The sequence below is a fragment of the Mercurialis annua genome, linkage group LG7, assembly GCF_937616625.2.
Source record: "Mercurialis annua linkage group LG7, ddMerAnnu1.2, whole genome shotgun sequence".
Classification (NCBI taxonomy): Eukaryota; Viridiplantae; Streptophyta; class Magnoliopsida; order Malpighiales; family Euphorbiaceae; genus Mercurialis; species Mercurialis annua.
This window is the reverse complement of record NC_065576.1, coordinates 11,804,420-11,823,740: the sequence shown is the minus strand read 5'-3', so window position 1 is coordinate 11,823,740 and position 19,321 is coordinate 11,804,420. Positions and strand designations below refer to the sequence as shown.

Genomic DNA, 19,321 nt, shown 5'->3' with positions numbered 1-19,321 from the left:
TATATATCAATCTTTTTCGACAAAACATCTCTCTCTGGGTTTATCCCTGCTTGGTCTCCTCCCTCATTTTATCCTGAGGTTCTCTTTTTAGCCGGAATTTAGCTCCTTACTTGCCGTGTTTTTCACTCTTTCAGGTTATCTCCTCCTTATCTTGTACATGTTTACATGCTTATCTCCATTATGCCCATCTACAACGCTTATCACTTTTATGCATAAAACCCAAAGTTCCACATCCCCTTACCTTCACCTTCAGCTCACCATCCTCAAACTTCATTTATTATCTCATTCAGTTATGATCTTCTGAAAATTTCCTCCACAACCCTTATCTCCTCCTCTTTCTAACCTGCTACATCCTTTATTACTGCCTCTCCTTGCCCTACAAAGCCCACTTATTTAAGATCTTTTCCACCTACCAACATCCCTTCTTTATTATCTTAACTCATATCCCTTATTCTACAAAAACCACTGATATCATGTCTCAACAACAACAATCTGCCATCAATGAGCTCACCCTCTAGACTGCCAATCTTAATGTGTTGGGTCCCACTCTTTCCTTAGTCAATGAAAAGGTGGGAAATAGATTGGTCCTGGTGGGCAAGTTTCTGGGGACAAATACTTTAAACTCTTACTTCTTACAAGATACCCTGACTAGGGTTTGGAGATTCATATATGCACTTCATATCACTAAGGAGAAGGAGATCTTCATCTTCTCTTTCACTAATGAGGAGGATTTGGGCCGGGTTTGGAGGGGGCGTCCGTGGTGCCTTAGCAATAATTTACTGGTCCTGCAGCGTTGGCCTTCAGATATTCCCATCGGTAAGATGATCTTTGATTTTTGCCCATTCTGGGTTCATGTCTCAGGTTTGCCTCCAACCCACATGAATCAGAAGAATGCTGAAAGGATAGGGCAGATGTTTGTGGAGTTGTTATCCTTTACTGCAAGAGGAGAAGATGGTTTTAACTACGAACTTCGAGGTACGATGAAGTTGCATGTGATGGTCGATATTACCAAAACTTTCTATAAGGGGTTCCATACTACGATCCAGGAGAGACAAAACATGTGGATTGATTTCCAATATGAGATCCCAATATTTGTTTCAACTGTGGCATCATATGCCATATGGATTTCTCATGCAAGACTGTGGTGGAGACTTCCACTTCGTTTGATGAACCAGGTTTTGGGCCATGGATGAAAGTAGGGTACACGATGAGGAACATGAGCAGGGGACATGGTTCTAGTGGAGGACCATTGTTCCTAACTAGGGGATCAGAGCATGTTCCAACTCCTCTACTGGCCAGTGTCTAGATTCAAGGTCCTCCGGCAGTGGTGGCTCCCGGTGTTGGTGTGGCTCCTCCGGTTCTTTTGGCTACGGGGAAACCAAAGGAACAAAAAGGTAAAGGGATACTGGCTTCAGACCATTGGGATGTGGCGAAAAAGGGTGGCACCGGCTTGTCAGAGGATAAAGGTAAGACTGTTGATGTCTTTTTGGGGAATTTAGCAAAAAGGAATACAGAGCAAATCCTAACATTGGGTCAAAAGGGACAAGATAAGCTCCTCTTAGGTGGTGCCAGTACCATCCTGGGTACCCCTACCGAGGCTGCAGCAAACAAGATCAGGGAGAGAGAGTTTTACACCAATGAGCTAATACCATATGGGTGTTTTCCTGGGACACCCTGATGTGGTAAGAGCTTGTGAATGGGACGCAAGCAATAATCTGGTGGAGCCAACCTACCAAAACCCTAAGGCATACAAAACAGTCCTCTTGGACCCCTTCATAATGGCCCCTGACCCTTTCTTCGGGCCGGGACCAGCTACTGGGGGTATTCAGTGTAGTACCAGAATTTTGGAAGAGTTGGGCCTGCTGCATCTTTTAATTCCTCTCCCTGAAGAGAACTCATTGGTAACCGGTAAGGGCATTCCTCCATTGGGTAACAATGAAATCCTTTCCTCTAATTTTAACTCCACTCCTCCTCATAATTTAAGTCATCCCCCTGGATGGGCCCAAAGCCAGGCCTCAAGCCCTTTTATTCCTAAAAGCCAGGACTATGCTACCCTTTCTGGAAGTGTGAGACCCAACTCTTTAACTGATTTTCAAGTATTTCCCTCTCTGAATACCCACCTCAGCAACACACCCTTTCCTGAGAATTTTAAAGGTATCTTTGCGACCCAAATCCCTGGTTCTTCCTGTGAGTTCTCATAACTCCCCGCAGCTACGCCAACCCTATATATTAATAACCCACCAGCTTCTCGCCGGAAGTGGAAATCCTTGGCCAGAGAATCAGGTCCTTCAACAGAGAGAACTCCAGCTGATGTCCAAGTCTTTCAGGAAGTGAAGGGTGAAGCAGGAACTCCGGTTGATACCGGTGGTTTGAAGAGAGGCAGGCAAGGAGATGGCAGTATAGTGTCCAAGAGAACTTGTGTATCCCGTACGTCCAAATCGGTGGTGGGTTCCAACCATACTGGACCCCCACCAGATAAATGAAGACCAGTTTCCGGAACTGCCAAGGTGTGGGGAACCCCTTGACAGGTCACAATCTGCGAGGGGTACTAAAATCCCATTCCCCGGATGTGGTCTTTTTTATCGGAAACAAAGAATAGAGGCAGTATTATGCAAGCTTTTCTTAGGAAGTATGGATTGAAAAACTTTGATTTTGTAGAGCCATTTGGTATCTCGGGTGGGCTCCCTTTGGCTTGGAGTTCAAGTTGTAATGTTAGTATTATTAGTAGGGATGTTTTTTTACCTTCATTGTACTTTTGTCAACCATGACGACAATGCCATTTGGCATCTTATTGGTATCTATCTTAATGTTTGCTATGTGGATCGTGTTGCTCAGTTATGTTTTTTATCAAACTACATTAACCAACTCAGGGGTTGCATTATTGTGGGAGAGGATTTTAACTGTGTAAGTAACATCAATGAGAAACAAGGAAGGAATAGGGTTAGTGCCAACCGGTTACAGGCCCTAAATGACTTCATTCTTAGTAGCCAACTGCAAGATCTGGGTTTCAGTGGTCACCCCTTCACTTGGAATAACAGACGTAGGGGCAATGATAATATACAAATGCGATTGGACCGGGTTCTTGCTTCGGTTGAGTGGCTAGATAGATACTCCTCAGGGGTGGTGCATCACTTGTCTGAATTAGGATCAGATCACCGCCCTCTTCTCTTGGACTCCTGCCCGAACACTGTTGAGGGCAAATTTTGCTTTGTTTAGGACCAGCGATGGACTGATAATGCTGAAGCTCAAAATATCATTTTGGAAAGTTGGGGCCATGTTAAATCAGGTTTGACGAGTGACAGTCCGCTGCGACAAATCCATAAGAAGATAGAAGATTGCCGCAGACGATTGTCCTCGTGGTTTTGATCAAAAAAGTTCAATGCCCGAAAACTCAAGGGTAAACCGTCAGGTTAACTCCAGTGTCACCAGGCTTGTTGTGGATGAGGAGATTCGCAAAGTTGTTTTCAGTATTCAGTCGAATAAGGCTCCGGGTCAAGATGGCATGACTACCCTTTTCTTCTAAGCAAATTGGAACTCGGTTCGGAGGGATATGTGTGGGGCTGTTCAAAGTTTTTTCGAAGGCAGTGAGCTTCCTACTAGCCTAAATCACACCGCGATCACCCTTATACCCAAAATCCAAAATCCAAAGTCTATGTCCGACTTGAGACCAATTAGTTTGTGTCCCATTTTTTACAAAATCATCTCTAGAATTCTCACCTCTCGGTTACAAACTTTCATGCCAACTCTTATAGGTGAACATCAGAGCGCCTTTGTTGAACGTCGAAATATTTCCGACAATATTTTGCTAGCCCACGAGCTCACACATCACCTTAAGACTAAGAAGGGTAAATCCAATTTTGAATTAGCCCTCAAATTGGATATGAGCAAGGCATACGAGAGGACTGAATGGGCTTTCTTGAAGCGTATTTTACGAAGAATGGGTTTCCATCATGTTTGGATAAAATGGGTTATGAGGTGTATTACTTCGGTAACGTACTCCTTAAACTTCAATGGGGCATCACATGGGTTTATCAGACCGACTAGGGGACTTCGTCAGGGAGACCCGTTGTCGCCGTTCCTTTTCTTGTTGTGCTCGGAAAGTTTGTCCTCCTTACTGTCCAAGGCTGAATTCAAGGGGCAGATTACCGGTGTTAGTATCGCTAGACAGAGCCCCATCGTATCACAACTCCTTTTCGCGGATGATGCTCTCCTGTTCTTGCAAGCTACTGAAGTGCAAGCAACTTATGTTAATGATATTCTAGATCTCTATTTTCATGCCTTTGGACAAGATGTGAACTCAGCTAAATTCAGTATCTTCTTTAGCCGCAATACACCCTTACCTCTGCAGTCTACCTTGGCTACAATGCTTCACGTTCAGAATATTGGTGGGTTGGATAGGTATTTAGGCCTGTCCACCATTGTTACTAGGTCCAAAACTGATACCTTCAGAGAGATTGTCGCCTGAGTTAAACAAAAGATGGCGGGTTGGAAAGGGAGTTTGTTATCGCATGGAGGTAGGGAGGTACTTATTAAAAGTGTGGCCACAACGGTTCCGGTGTTCTCAATGTCATGCTTTCTTCTTCCGGGTGGTTTGCATAAAAATATTAATCGCATCATCTCGAACTTTTGGTGGGGTCAAAAGGATGGAGAGCGGAGGATTCACTAGATCTCTTGGAGCCAAATGTGCCAGCCAAAAGATCGAGGAGGGCTTGGTTTTCGAAATTTAGAGCTTAACAAAGCCCTTTTAGCAAAGCAAGGGTGGCGCATCATGACTCAACCGGAATCTCTTATTTCAAGAGTGATAAAAGGGAAATATTTTCCACATGAAAATTTTATGGATGCAACACCTCACATTAACGGTTCCTGGGCATGGCACATCATCTTAAAGAGTAGAAGCATTTTGGCCAACGGGGTGAGATGGCATGTTCGCTCCGGGAGAGACATTCTCTTCACAGGGACCCCTGGCTTCCAACGGCAGCGCCCTTCACTATCCAATCCGACACTGTTCTTCCTGCAGACGTCCATAGACCTTGCGACTTGATGAGGGACAATTCACTGGCTTGGAATGAACCCTTGGTCAGGTCTATCTTCCACGAAGAGGAAGCAGCGACTATTCTGGCTCTACCAATTAGTTCTACTGGTCTTGCCGATAGGCAGATTTGGCATCATACCAACAATGGAGTTTTTTCGGTTCGGTCGGCTTACCACCTCTCTTTTCACTCTAAGGTTCAGGCAACGACGTCGAGGGGTTATTTCAAATGGAAAGGTTTATGGAAGATTCTCCTCCCTCCTAATATCAAGTGTTTTCTTTGGAAAGCCATTAACAATGGTTTAGCAACAAACGCAAATATTCACCGAAGAATCAACACTAGGTGCGAACGTTTCCCTAGATGCAACAAACCAGAAACAGTGGCCCACCTTCTCTTTCAATGTCCCTTTACAAAAGTTATTTGGTTTCATTTTCTGGATGGCCATCCCTTCGAGCTGATGGGGGTTATGAATTTTATTCAGTCTTGGGAGAAACTCTTGTGATGTCTGGATGAAAGAGATGACAGTACAAACCTTACCTCTCTTGCAGTTTGGATCTTGTGGTCATTAGGGCTGACTAGGAATGCCTTGGTCTTCAGAGATGAGAAGACTAACCCAGAGACGGTGTTGCATTCAGCCTATCATCTCCATCAGGAGTTTGTCTCAGTTTACAGGCAAATGAATGGTTTAAATCACCTTCCTCTTCGAACCAGTGCAGATGTTCCTCAAACTGCTTAGTGTCCTCCTCTACCGAATGTTATTAAAATCAATTTTGACGAGGCCTTCTTGAAGGAATCAAGGTCGGGAGCAGGTGCTTGTGTAGCTAGGGACCGTTCGGGGAGGATTATAAGCTCCTATGCCTTTCGTTTTGACTCTGCCAATTCACCAACCGTAGTAAAAGCAGCAGCTCTCCGTGCGAGTATTAATTTGGCTATTAGGCTGCACTTGACAGATCCTATTTTTGAAGGCGATGCTAAAGGAATCATCGATGCAATGAAGGATGGAGCTGGGATAGCAACAGTAGGGTTATCCTCCAAGATTGCAAATCCTTGTGTGCAGCCTTTCAGGGGCATTCCTTTTCTTTTATTAGGCGAAATTGTAATTGGGTGGCACATAAAGTTGCCAAAATAGCCCTTAGAGATAATGATTTTTATAACAATCCGCTAGCACAATTGGTGTGGCTGGAATCGAGGTACTAAACTGTTTTTCATATCAATGAAGATTTATATCTTTCGGCAAAAAAAAATATATAGCAGTATCGTTTGGTCATAACTATGTCGTTCTTTCATCTACGTCGTTTTCTTTCGGTTTTAATGTATGGTATAATTCCCAACACTCAATTGTTCAGTTTCATGAAACCCTGCCTAACTAATTCCTTATTAGTTCTGACAGTGAGGATATTTTTGAGACTAAAACTTAAAAAGGACTATATTTGTCCATGAGCAAAATGATAGGGGCATATTTGCACCTTCTTCCTAAATCATATTTGAGAAACCCACAAATCCTAGTAACCAAACATACCCCTCCGCTCTGCCCTCCAATTTTCAAAGAGAATTCTAACTCTGCAATTCCTATTTTTCAAGCAGAGAAGAAGAAAAAATGTCAAATCCGATAGTCCTCTCCGATGATGAAGAAGAAGCCCAAAATACTCCAATTCACTCTCTTTCTAAAAAGCCCCGAACAACAACAACCACCGCCGCTAACCTCAATTTTATTTCCTCCACCGCCGCTGCCGCTGCCGCTGCTACTAATACTATCTTTCTCATCGACGATGATCCTACTCCTCAGAAGAACAACAATTCTTCTGGGCCCACTTCTACCGCCACCGCCACGTCATCGTCGTTTTCTATTGTTCCCGATACTCCAATGTCCGATGATATCTCTATCGTTAAATGCACATTTGCTTCTAGGTTTTCCAATTTTCAATCTAACCTAGACGGTTAGTTACTTACTTTCTTAATGTTTATTTTTTCTGATTTTTTATTATTTTTTACTTGCATCTGTGCTTGTTAGTTAGGGTTTAATTGCTTCATGTTAACTGTTTTATTATAATGGTGGTGGTTTAGTAATAGTTCTGATTTCTTATTACATGTGTTTGTTTTGGTATCATATTGATATGCTAAAGTAGATAATTCTGGGATTTGTTTACTGATTCTTAATTTGTTTGTATTGCATTTTTAACGATTCTTGAAGAAAGTCGATTTGTATGTTTGGAAACTGAAAATGACGAGCCAGGAAGTGGCTCTCCGATGGAGAATTGGAAGGCCGGCGAGAAAATAGTGGGCGATATTAGTGATGGCGACGAAACAGAGAAGACACGTTGGAGTTCTAGATTCTATGATTCTTTGGGTTCACTAGGTACAGTATTGTCGAGTCTTTAATTTTTTCTTTTTATTCGCTTCTTCCTGAAAATCTAAGCTAGTGTTGTATGTATATGAGAATGAAAGCAACCACATTGCTTTAAATATAATATTTTGGTTTTCAGGAAATGATAATTTAACTCAGCCATCTGGGGACAATTCTCCTCCATCATTTATGTGGCAAGATGATACCAATCAGGTAATTCTACATAAGGAAAATGCTTCAATCATTCTATTTTTCATTTCCATCTTATTGGTGATTGAAGGAGTAATTATTATAACATCTTGAAGAAATAGCTGCTAGGAAAAAACTGCCATACAAAATAGAAATGCTTTATTGCTTCACTTGCTTCCTGCAAGATGAGACCCTTGTTCTCCATGGACTAGTTTGTTGCCAAATAAGCTATTAACCTTGCTCGGAAAACACACATTAATATTAAATGTCCATTTGTTATTGAGTTTGGACTTTTTAGTATTGCTTCTATATTTATCATAATTTTAATAACCACTCGGAAAAGGTTTATAAATGAAGTTTCATTAGAATTGGACATTCAAAATTGTTTTTAATTACAGTAATCTAGCTTGTTTCTTTGTTTCTTTTCAAGTTAGTAGCATGGGAGCTGCATTTCTTGTTGAGACGTAGTAGAACTATGAGTTGTAATATCAAAATACACTTAAAAGTGATCTTTAACTTTTTTATCACAATAATGCTCCTAATTTTCTCCTCCAAGCAAGCCAAAATTTGTTGTATTTGTGCTTTGTGTTTTACACTTATTTTTCTCTTGCAGTGTTGAGTTTCTGGATGGACAGAAAAATTTGTATTTTTTAGTTTAGAATATGTATTTTATTTGGTTGTGTGATGAGGCATTGTTTTTAGCTTCATTATGAGCTAATGCATTATATAGGAAGTATATAGGTGGGTGGTCATAACTTAGTTGTCTGTCTTTGTATAGTTCAACATCTAGTGCTTTCCTCAGTGGACCACACCTCAACCTTCTTGTGTTCAAAATTCAAACATCCAATCCTTATTTGGCAGGCATTGATTTTTAAATGTACTTTTATGTTCCTTCTTCTGATGTGGGAGTTTATGTCCTCCTTGGTGTACTTGTGTATATTTCTCAACAAATTTGTACTTTAAATGAATAGCAATGTGACTGAAAAAGTACATATCAACTTAGTACAGAATTCTGAGTATGCAATAAAGTAAATGCTGATAACTTTTTTCAATTTCGTATTTTTGCATCTAATGATTTCAAAACATGGAGCACGGTGCACTGGGCATATCTATGTTTACTGAGATGAATAGAATGCAATTTTAAACTTTGTAATGCTCACTTTATGTTCTTCTCACAACTTAAGTAAAACCATATTGGTGGCAAAATATTTGTTCTTATATGAATTTCGTTGTGATATCTTTTGTATGTGTGTAAAATTTAATAGTTAGAGAAATTTATTCCTTTATAGTGACCATTAAATGCACTTGGATAACTTTCATATTTCACTGATATATAGTCATTCCATTAGATAAACGATGACACAGATAAAGAAAATTGCAACATGGAGCACATCAGTAATAATATAAAACAGAAAGTAACTAATGTCTCTTCTGACACAAACAAAGTGAGAGGGAATAAGAAGTTGACAAAAGAGGAAAGAATTCGCCTTATAGAAGAAAGAAAGCAAAAGAAAGAAGTAAGTTTCTTAGTGGTGGTGTTGCACTTTCATTTGGTCTATTACAAAATTCTTAAAATTTAATAAAGAGGATATGTTGTACAGGAAGAGAAGTTACAAAAAGCAGCATTGAAGGCTCAAGGTGCAGAAATGAAAAAATTAGAGAAGGAAAAACAAAAGTGGGAAAAAGGGAAGCTTGCATCAAAGTCTATCGTTGCTGCATTGGACACTAAAGTTGTTGAACAGGGATCGATCGGAGGTAAGGTTTTCATCTTTTGAATGTTTGTCCTCTTCTTTATCTGCACATTTCTCATTCTAATATCTGGTTCTTCTTGTTGCTACTTGATTAGTATAGGACATTTGCTTACCAGATTTTCCGAAAAAGGTCTTACGTACCGCTTAACATCAAACTCAATTGAAAAGTCTATTGTGTGGACCATGAGTGTCCCAGAACATATTTCTCAGGTAATTTATCCCTGGTAGATTTAGCAAATAAAGGTATTAGGTAACTTTATAGAATATGTGATGTGTTCCCAGTTTTCTTTTGATATTTTGTCTGTATTGTGCATGTTAGATTACCTACGAAGGGTGTCTATTTCCTATTATTAATTTGGAACTATCTGGTTTGTTTCTCTATTTTTTTTTTATTGCAGCTTTGTCCTAAAGGAACTGAGATACAATACGTGTTACTTGTATATGAGGCTGAGGAATTTTGCAAACTTGTTATGGATGGATCTCTTTTTGATCATGTTTCTAGAGTTCAAAGTCGTTATCCATCTTATACAGTTTGCTATCTCACCAATAGGCTGATGGCCTATATCAATAAAAGGTAAGAATCACTAAGTCCGTATGTACGAGAATTGACTAATATGACATTTTTGGGTTTGATATTGTCTATATTTATTAATTTAGGTCATGTGGTTTCAGCTGGATATTAATTTTTGGTCTTTTGCCCCTAGATCCTTCCTTTATGGATATTACTATTACTCAGTCTTAGTATGCATTTTTTGGGTGATTATTTTCATATAGTTATTTTTTTGTTGAGATTAAGTTGTATACATAATCTTATTTGCAGTGGATTCCATTCTTGTGTTTGTGAAATCTTCATCCGTTATGATATCAGCAATTTGTCGATGTGTGCTTGATTCTTCATATATGTGACTGTGCATATTGCTTTATCCACTGTCAAGTTCATACGAGTCAGCATACATGTAATTCTTATTTTTTCTGGAAGCTAGCTTATAAATCTTTTTTTTTTCCACACATCCTAATAAGTGCTCTGGATCATCTATATTAGTGTCGTCTCATTGATGGCTAGTTTATATATTCATCTTATGTATTTTGCGCTCTTGATATGTATCTGCTGGAATCTGAGCTGTTACACTTTGCAAGTGCCTTTCAAGATCTTTTTACTGTATTTATACATGAAAATGTGCTAGTTGTGTGAATTTGAAACATGTACGTTGGCAATGTTCAGGGAAAAGGAACAGTACAAGAATCCAGAAAATGCTAATGGTTGGAGATGTCCACCAATTGAAGAGGTCAAACTACACACTTAAAGGTCACTGGATACCAAAGGGCCTATATAGGATTGCTGTTTTGGGCCAAAGAAAGTGTTTATAAATTTTTTTTAAATACTTTTCTGATTTTTTTCCCCTAAATCGTTTTATCCAAACCCGTTTTTTGATAAAATAATAATAATTATTACATGCTTTTTTCAAACAGCAGTTTTTAAAATTTTAAAAAAACTGATATTGTTTTTTTGGAAAAGCACTTCTCTAAACCTCAATACCAAACACACCTTAGTAATTTAATGTGATAGTGCACATATTTGTTTCTGAATATGATCGTGATGTTTATGCATTGGCCCTCTCTTTCTACAGATATTGGCGAAACTGACCACCCACTTTGTCAGGGTACATTACAGACATTGTAGAGATGAAGCAGAAATTGCTGAACATGTTATTGGTTTGACAAGCAGCCTGGCATCTTGCCAATTTAGGTTCAGAATAATTTTTAATTTTACCTTTGATATGCTTCAGCCAAATTATAGTAAATGTAGATTGTTAGAGCATCCATAGCTGTCTCCTATATGATGTTTTGTATTTCTCAATAGATCTTATGTTTTTGTATGGTTAATGCAGAGATAAGTTAACACGACTATCAGTAAATGCTAATGGCTCTCTTATTCCGAAGGACTCTATTGACAAGAATTTGATTAAAAAAAGTACATGGTGAGTAGTAGTTTTCCTGATTACATTGTTGCACAACATTCATCATCAACATCAAATAAACCATCTTAAATTAGTCGGGGTCGGCTACATGGATTCCTTTTTCCATTCAGTACAATCACAAACGTACTGCAACTCTCCTTGTACCCTCGGCTTGGGACCGGGCTAAACATGAGTGACTCATGCATAGGCAGAGAGTTTTGTGCAACATTAATAGATTTATAAATTACATTTTTTAAAAAATAGATACTGCAAATAGTAGTTATCAAGTTATTTCGCATTGTATTAATTGTTTTTCTATTAGAATTTAGAACATTAGCAGTAAGTTTAATATTGTTTTTTCATGAAAATCATGTCATAACTCATATCTTTCATAATGTATACTGCACATATTCGCTATTTTTCCTATGCATATGAGAAACATTTATTATTTTTACCAATATAGTGAGTTTAAAAGATGATTTAAATGCAAATTAAATCACGAACTTAAGCGTGATTTGCAAATAAAACATGAACTTTAAAACTTGATAGTATTAGTCACCATCTTTCATGTTTTGGAACATCGGAAAACCAAAGTATTTTCCGTTAATTTTGACACCAGAATATACACATATACACTGTTCCAGCGACCACATCACTGTTCTTTTAATGGAAAGTAGGTCGGTGTTGCAATTTGCCATAAAATGAAAGTTGGTGACTAAATTTGCCAAGTTTAAAAGTTCGTGTTATAATTGCAAAACATGCCAAGTTCATGACTTTTTTTTTTTGCAATTAACCCTTAAAAGATAGATTGAAACTTTCAGAACCAGAAGTTTGTGAAAACGAAGACAAATGTTTTAGGTCAAAAATGTATTAGGAGAATTATATATTGGTTTAAAAGAGAATTGGAATGTGGAAGCAAGAATAACTGTACTTTTATTCTGGAATACAATTAGGACTGATTTATTATTTCATGCATAAGTTTCTCTTATTGTTTTAGTTGATTCAATAAAACTGTTATTAAAGCATAAAGCACTTAAGCTCATTAGTGGAGCCACTGACAGTCATATAAAATAGTGTACATGATCATTGGGGTTTAAAGCACGTAAACTCTATCTTTCTATTTTATATAATAGAGATATGAAGCATTTAATTACACTGAGATGGAAGCAAAGAAAGAAGAGATTAGGTTAGCCTAAAGATAATTATATCAGTTTTGAAATCTCTTACTTCTAACTAGGACAGATGGCAGACTGTTAATCAGCATCTTGCACTGCACATAGATCAGATGATATGCTTTTTTCTCCATTAGACACAGAGTAATCTTTCTGATTCTTGAAGAACAAGGGGGCAACATGATGACCATTTAAGGGCTGTTTGGCACACAAAAATGACCCCAATTAGACCTGGAGAAGGGAAAGGCTGGTGGTGGATTAAATTCTATTTTGAATTAGACATTAAATGTGACTTTAGTTTCAGAAAAATAAATATTTTCCTTTGTCAATCTCACGAAGGATGTGACTTCTTATATCTAGACTAATTCAGGACTTCTTATAAGAAATGAAGCAGTATATGGATTTTTCTTTGTTTACCTGCTTTTATTCTAAACACAGCCTACCTGATTTCTTAATTCAGGTTAAAAGCTTTGGTAGCTATCCCAAAGGTGCAACCACGATTTGCAGTTGCTATATGGAAGAAGTATCCTACCATGAAATCTCTTTTGCGTGTTTACATGGACCCCAGTAAATCGGTAAGGATGACAAACACATTTATTAATCAATCTGATGACTAAATCATCCAATCCTTCAAGTGGTTAAATTTTCTTAATTTAGTTCTAATTTTTCAGTTTTAATATAACTTATGACATTGATGAATGTTCTATGAATTCTGCAAGTAATAACCAAAATGTACAACTTACTGGCCTCTTTACATTTCCTTGACTAGGTGATTGCAAAATGTATTTTTTCCCCTTATTTAAAGGTTTAGTATTTTTAAAGGTAAAATGTCAATATTTGTTGAAATAAAAAATCTAATTAATGTGTGGTACTTACTTATACTGGCCTAGTACGTGAAAGAAATTTGTTTTCTGGGAAATTGATATTTATGCTCTGATTGAACAAACATTTCATTTTCCTTTGCAAATGGGCTAAAAATTGTTGCCAATGCATTGGTTACTGTCAGTTTGACAAAAAAATTGATGGCTGGATAAATGTGAAAGAGCATTCCAAGTTTTAATTTTTTTTTTGAATCATCTGTCCTTTGATGGGGGTGCATTTCTTGTTTTAAGAATTGGGATTGCTTTATTGGAAGTCGGATAGAACTAGATTACATTGAATTATGCATCTCCAAATTGCCATTTCCATTAGCAGCTTCTTAGATAATAACCCTTGAGAAAAATTCTTTAATATTTATCTTTCTTCATCTGACTATATCACTCTGAAAAATGTGGGGCCTAAGATTAGGATTTGGTGTAATTTTTTCTAATTTCTCGAAGTCTGTGACTATGAGCATATAACGATTGCTTGTCATATCATGACAGATACGAATTTACATTATAACATTTGTAACAAATTGTTTAGACATCCCAAAGTTACAAGCATTTACCCATGTAGCGGCTTGGAAACTGTAGCATTAAACACTCGGAAAAATTAAAGTGTTATTTGGTGCTTTTACGAGGGATGGAATTGTGGAAATCTGGGAGCAATCTGGCCTTAGCATAGTTCTACAATTATTGTAAACAAAAATATGTTATTTTTTTAATTGAAGTTTTAGCTTTTTGGAACCATGCATGTTCCAATATTATCTTTAATAGTGTTGTTAAAAAATGTTAACAAATGCTATCATTCTCTGCACCTGATTTCGGTTCTCCGTGTGAAGAATATGGCCATTAGATTTATATTTGGTTTTCCGTCTCTTTTTGTGAAGAATATAGCATAATTATGCTGAATAGAAATTTGTTGCATGAAATGGCAGGTACATGAAAAGGAATTTCTGCTGGAGGACCTGACAACAGAAGCTTTAGTTGGTAGTGATAGAAGAGTAGGTCGGATATGTTCAAAGCGAGTCTATAGAATACTTATGGCTCAAAGTGGAAGCATTAAAACTGATGATGTTGAGGATGGCGCTGATTTTTTCACGCCTCAACAATCTTGAATCAAAGATGATTTTTTTGTATGTACCGTGCCAAGTTTTGTTCGTAAGGACAGTTAATGCTTTTTTATCCTTTGCCAAAATTATTCAGTGTCTACTTTCTTTCATAAGGTTTTTTTGCATATTTGTCCCTAGATTTTATGGGTTCATTCAGCAGACATAGGTGGCTATTTTCTCTTCAAGTTCTGAAATATGCCTCTTTAACTTGGCCTCCCGGATGACACTGTCAACTCATCTCGACATCATATAAGAAAAATAGTGTCAAATCATGAGGATAAGCTGAATGGTGACTACCAAATTCTCCGAGGTAAGGCATTAGATGGTGATTGTTGGGAAAATTCAGCCCTGGTTATGGTTTTAACTTTTAACAGATCTTGCAATCTAACAATATTTTTACTGGAGAAAACTGATGCTGAATTTTGATTTTGCTGCATCGTTGACTCTATTTCTTATTTTAACAGCTTTCTTGATTTGAACACTTCAGAGACGTTATTAGCTTTAGTTCTGTAAACAAACCAAGCTGGTCACGAGCAATTTGGCATTCAGCTTGATAAGAGCTTTCGTGTTCGTTCGTATCCTAGAGGAACCAAGTTTGAGCTTGGTGTTATGTTCATTTGTTTAAATGAGCCTAACATAATGTTCAACTTGTATATGTTCACGAATAGCATGTATATGAGCTTATTTAATTGTTTGTAAAAAAGCTTGTATATAAGTTCTTTTAAGAGTTCGTGAACTAGCTTGTGTACGAGCTCAATAAAGAGTGCTCAAAGAGACTTGTACAAGAAGTTCGATTGAGAGTTCACGAACTAGCTCTTAGTTAAATTAAATATGAAATATTCTTTAAATTTATAAACAAAGTTATGTAGTTTAGATAAAAAAACTTGGAGGTGACTTCCTCTTTCACTCTTCCGGCTTTATGACATTATTGATCAACATTTAGTCGTGTGAGGTTGAAATACGTAATGTTTAGCCCATAATTCTTTCTTCATGTTGGTTATTCAACCTCTTAATCTCCACATTCCGACATTCCCATGTTGAGTCATTCTTGATGGGTGTTTAACGGGTTTTGACATTTGAATGAAAGTTCACGGTTTTATTTTGGATTTTCCCCAAAATCTAAAGTCTCAATAAAAGAATATATAATTAAAATTATTATAGTATCATTCTAATTTATTATCAAATTATATTATTAATAATGAATATCAATTGCCTATTCTTATTATATTATAAATTTAAAGTTTATAGTGAATTTAAAAAGAACAATAAATAATTAAATAATTATTATATTATCATTCTAATATATTATTAAAATATATTAATAATGAATATCAAAATTATAGAATAAAATTACATTTATATAGGGATTCTGTATTGTCTTTCTCCAAAGTAAATCTTATCTTGTTCATTTTTCACTATTGGAATATTTATTGGGACGATGACAAAAATACCTAAAATTTTAAAAATATTTACAAAAGTACCTGTAATTTTTTTTTATTTACAAAAATACGACTGATTTTAAATTAATTACAAAAGTATCAAAAAATAAAAATTAATTACAAAAGTACGATTTGTATAATGTCGGTATAATTATGGTATAATTTTGGAATACTAAAACTATAAATCAAATAATTTAAAAATAATATTTGGTTTATTATTAGTATAATTTCAGTATATTTTTGGTATATCGATTAAAAATTTTTATATATATTTTCTAGTTGATAACATGTATATTTTTTTTATATGTACTTTTCATTATAGTTGGTAATAAACTAGAGAATTTGTATATTGTTGGTATAATTTTAATATATTGTTAGGTTAATATTTAATATGCGATGTGGTGTAATGTTGATGTAATAATATAATTTCATTATATTTTGATGTGTACACTTTTGGTATACTGTTGGTATAATTTTGGTATATTATTAATTTAATTTTTAGTATACGATTTGATGAAATTTTGGTAAATTTTCATTTAATATTAATAAAATCTTAGTATGTATAATGTCGGTATAATTTTGGTATAATGTTGATAAAATGTTAATATAATGTTAGTTTATTAGTATACTGACATTATACCTACAGTATACACTGTATGTTTGATATTATTTTTTATTTTTTTGTACTTTTGTAAATATTATTAATTTTTTTGTAAATGAAAAAAGTCAACATATAGTTTTGTAATTATTTTCATTTTTTTTTGGTAAATGGTGTAATTTCCTCATATTTAAACTGGTCATGGTCGCAGTTGAAACTTTTTTAAGATCCTTATTATATAATTTTTTCGGTTATAATCGATTCTTTATTCGGTACGGTTTGATACAGTTTGATTCAGTGCTTGATACAATTCTATTTTGAGAAAGTCAAGTGTCAACATAATTTTTTAGTTTTGGATATTTTTTTCCCGCTTTCAGTCCGTATTAGGAGATCTCCAAGACAGTGCTACAAAATATATATAAATACTGACAAAACAATATTTATTTGTATAAATCAACTTATAAAAAAAATTATAATAAAACACGTAAAAATCAAAAATTTCATAAATTTTCAATATCAATTTTATTAGGCTTAATTACTTAAAATTTTCATAATTTTAGATTTTTTTTCAATAGCACCCTAACGTAGAAAAATCTCCAATTATATCCTAATTTACCTTTTTATATTTCAATTGTACCCAAAACTATTAAATTGACCAATTTTGCATTTAAAAAAGAGTTAATAACCTTTCATATTTATAGCTTATATTCTAATTAGATTTTAATTTTATTAATAATAATAACAAACCTTCTTCCTCTTAAAAAATCAATAAATCATAATAAAAAAATTTGTAGACACCTATTTTCCGAGCAGGTAAAAAGTGGTAAGGGACTGAAGCGTCCAAACATAATTTTCAGAGAAATTCGTCCGGATGACGACTACTTGGAAAATCCAAAAAAATTGCAATCTAAGTCTAAGGGCTATTAATCACCCACGGCCCATGACCTTTGAAGGTGTGTGCACAAAACCCCCATGATATTTAAAAACGGGCACATATTTCCCTGATCTTTGTGGCGATTATCACAAAACCCCCTGAGTGAATACATTGGCGCTTTTTTCATTTTTTGCCGACGTGGCACCCGATTCCTCGTCCAGACACCAACTAGCGGGGCCTTTCCCCCTACACGCATGTCTGACATGTGCTTGCTTGTGTAAGAGTTTGTCAGTTGATTTTTTTTTTAAAAATAAAAATAAAAAATAACCACAATAAGTTTTATTTTTCTCTCTTACTTTTTCTATCCCTCTCCTCTCCCCTTCAGTTCCGTTTTATTTTATTTTTATTTTCAAAATTCCCTAATTCTTCTACTTCTTCTCCCTTCTCGCCGTTCATGGTGTTCATCTTCTTTCTTCTTTCTTCCCTCTTCTTTCTTGTCCCTCTTCTTTTCTTCATTTTTTTTCTGGTCCTCTTTTCTTAAAATTTTTCTGGTCTCTGATCTTTATCCACAAAAATGATGAAAATGAGAAAAGAAGAAAGAGAGGGAAGAAACGAAAAGCTATGAGTTTGTTTTTTTTCTAGAACATTTTTTTGGCAGTTGGTATTTTATTTCTAATTTGTCATTGGTTGTTGTTTCGGTTTGATATTTACTGGTTCATTAATTAAAAATTGGTTGTTTGTTTTTTATTTGTTGGTTTGAGCAGCTCCTATTGAAGAATGTGTTTTTGAGGTCTTTGAAATTATTCTGAACTACAATAGAGACTTTGAAGATTTTGGTTATTTTAATGGGGATGTGAGTGTTAGAAAGTTTCATATTGAGGATATAGGATTAAATAGGCTAGATAAGTGGATACTTGAATTGGAGGTTGAGAGCTTGTTAATGTATTATTGGAGGCGGGCTGACATGGATTTTACTCAAGATTTGATTCTTAGGGAAAATGATGACCATGTCATGGACATATCATTGGCTGGGGTATAAGATGGTAGCGTTGATATGTATGTTAGGAAGTTAAGCTGTGTTGACGTGTGTAACCTAAGGCATGTATTTGGACATACATTGGAGTTGAAAGAACTTGAAGACGGGGATGATGCATTGGAGCTGCAGGCTGTTACTGAGGATGAACCAGTGCAGGTGCTGCAGATTGAAGGTCCAGGTGAACTAGTGGAGGTGCTGCAGATTGAAATTTCCGGTGAACCAGTGGAGGTGCTGCAGATTGAAGGTCCAGGTGAACGAGTGGAGGTGCTGCACATTGAAGGTCCAGGTGAACCACTGGATGTGCTGCAATTAAAGCAGTTAATGAACCCCTGGAGGAGCAGCAGCCTGGTGGTTCAGACTAAAGGTTGACACACTTGAATGACCTATTTTTTGTGCAAACTTATAGATTAACAGTTGTAACCTTTTAGGTTAATATATATTTTGCATTTTGTACTAATATTGAGAATTTGGATCCTTGCCTTTTGGCTTGAAGTTTTTTTTATGGTTGATTAAACGTTCGAAATGTATTGTTTGCTTATGTTATTGTTTTTTTTTTCTTTTCAATATTGGTTGTTATTGAAATGTATTATTTTGTTGTATGTGTTAGAAAGCACACATGTTCCCTCATGTTGAACTTAAGCCTCAACTTTGGACCCTAAACTGTTCTTTACGAATCAACCATGGAGCCTTATCTTTTTTTATTTAATCAACCGTAGACCCTAAACTATTGTTAATTAATCAATCGTGGACCCTTAAATTAAATATTTTGTAAAACATCCATAAATTAATTAACGAATTTTGGTGTAGTATGATTTGATTAACAATGTATGCTTTTATTAGTTCCATTATAAAACATAAAGAATATACGGCTAATGATTAAAAGACTTCGTCAACAACAAAAAAACAACTATCAATTAATAAACAAAAATACAACTATCGGATTCCATAGACAAACAAA

At 35.9% G+C, this 19,321-nt stretch overlaps 2 protein-coding genes across 4 annotated transcripts; both read left to right on the top strand.

The window, feature by feature from the left end:
- The first annotated feature begins 2,479 nt into the window (after window positions 1-2,479).
- LOC126656806 (uncharacterized) lies at window positions 2,480-3,216 on the top strand. Its single transcript, XM_050351425.1, has 2 exons — window positions 2,480-2,545; window positions 2,659-3,216. Exons 1-2 carry the CDS (start codon window positions 2,480-2,482, stop codon window positions 3,214-3,216), a joined length of 624 nt encoding a protein of 207 aa, XP_050207382.1.
- A 3,334-nt stretch (window positions 3,217-6,550) lies between these two features.
- On the top strand, window positions 6,551-15,322 carry LOC126655117 (crossover junction endonuclease EME1B-like). Of its 3 annotated transcripts, XR_007632900.2 has the most exons (14): window positions 6,552-6,967; window positions 7,222-7,386; window positions 7,514-7,587; window positions 8,913-9,080; window positions 9,165-9,318; window positions 9,415-9,524; window positions 9,713-9,888; window positions 10,537-10,600; window positions 10,943-11,061; window positions 11,204-11,293; window positions 12,905-13,019; window positions 14,243-14,440; window positions 14,555-14,726; window positions 14,881-15,322. XR_007632900.2 is itself a non-coding variant. In XM_050349117.2 (12 exons), exons 1-12 carry the CDS (start codon window positions 6,628-6,630, stop codon window positions 13,896-13,898), a joined length of 1,665 nt encoding a protein of 554 aa, XP_050205074.1. In that variant the 5' UTR covers window positions 6,551-6,627; the 3' UTR covers window positions 13,899-13,990. The 3 variants fall into 3 exon arrangements, 2 of the variants coding, with proteins under 2 accessions (XP_050205074.1, XP_050205073.1); XM_050349117.2 differs by lacking the exons at window positions 14,243-14,440; window positions 14,555-14,726; window positions 14,881-15,322 and adding an exon at window positions 13,809-13,990 and having other exon boundaries at window positions 6,551-6,967; XM_050349116.2 differs by lacking the exons at window positions 14,555-14,726; window positions 14,881-15,322 and having other exon boundaries at window positions 14,243-14,489.
- The last annotated feature ends 3,999 nt before the right edge of the window (window positions 15,323-19,321 follow it).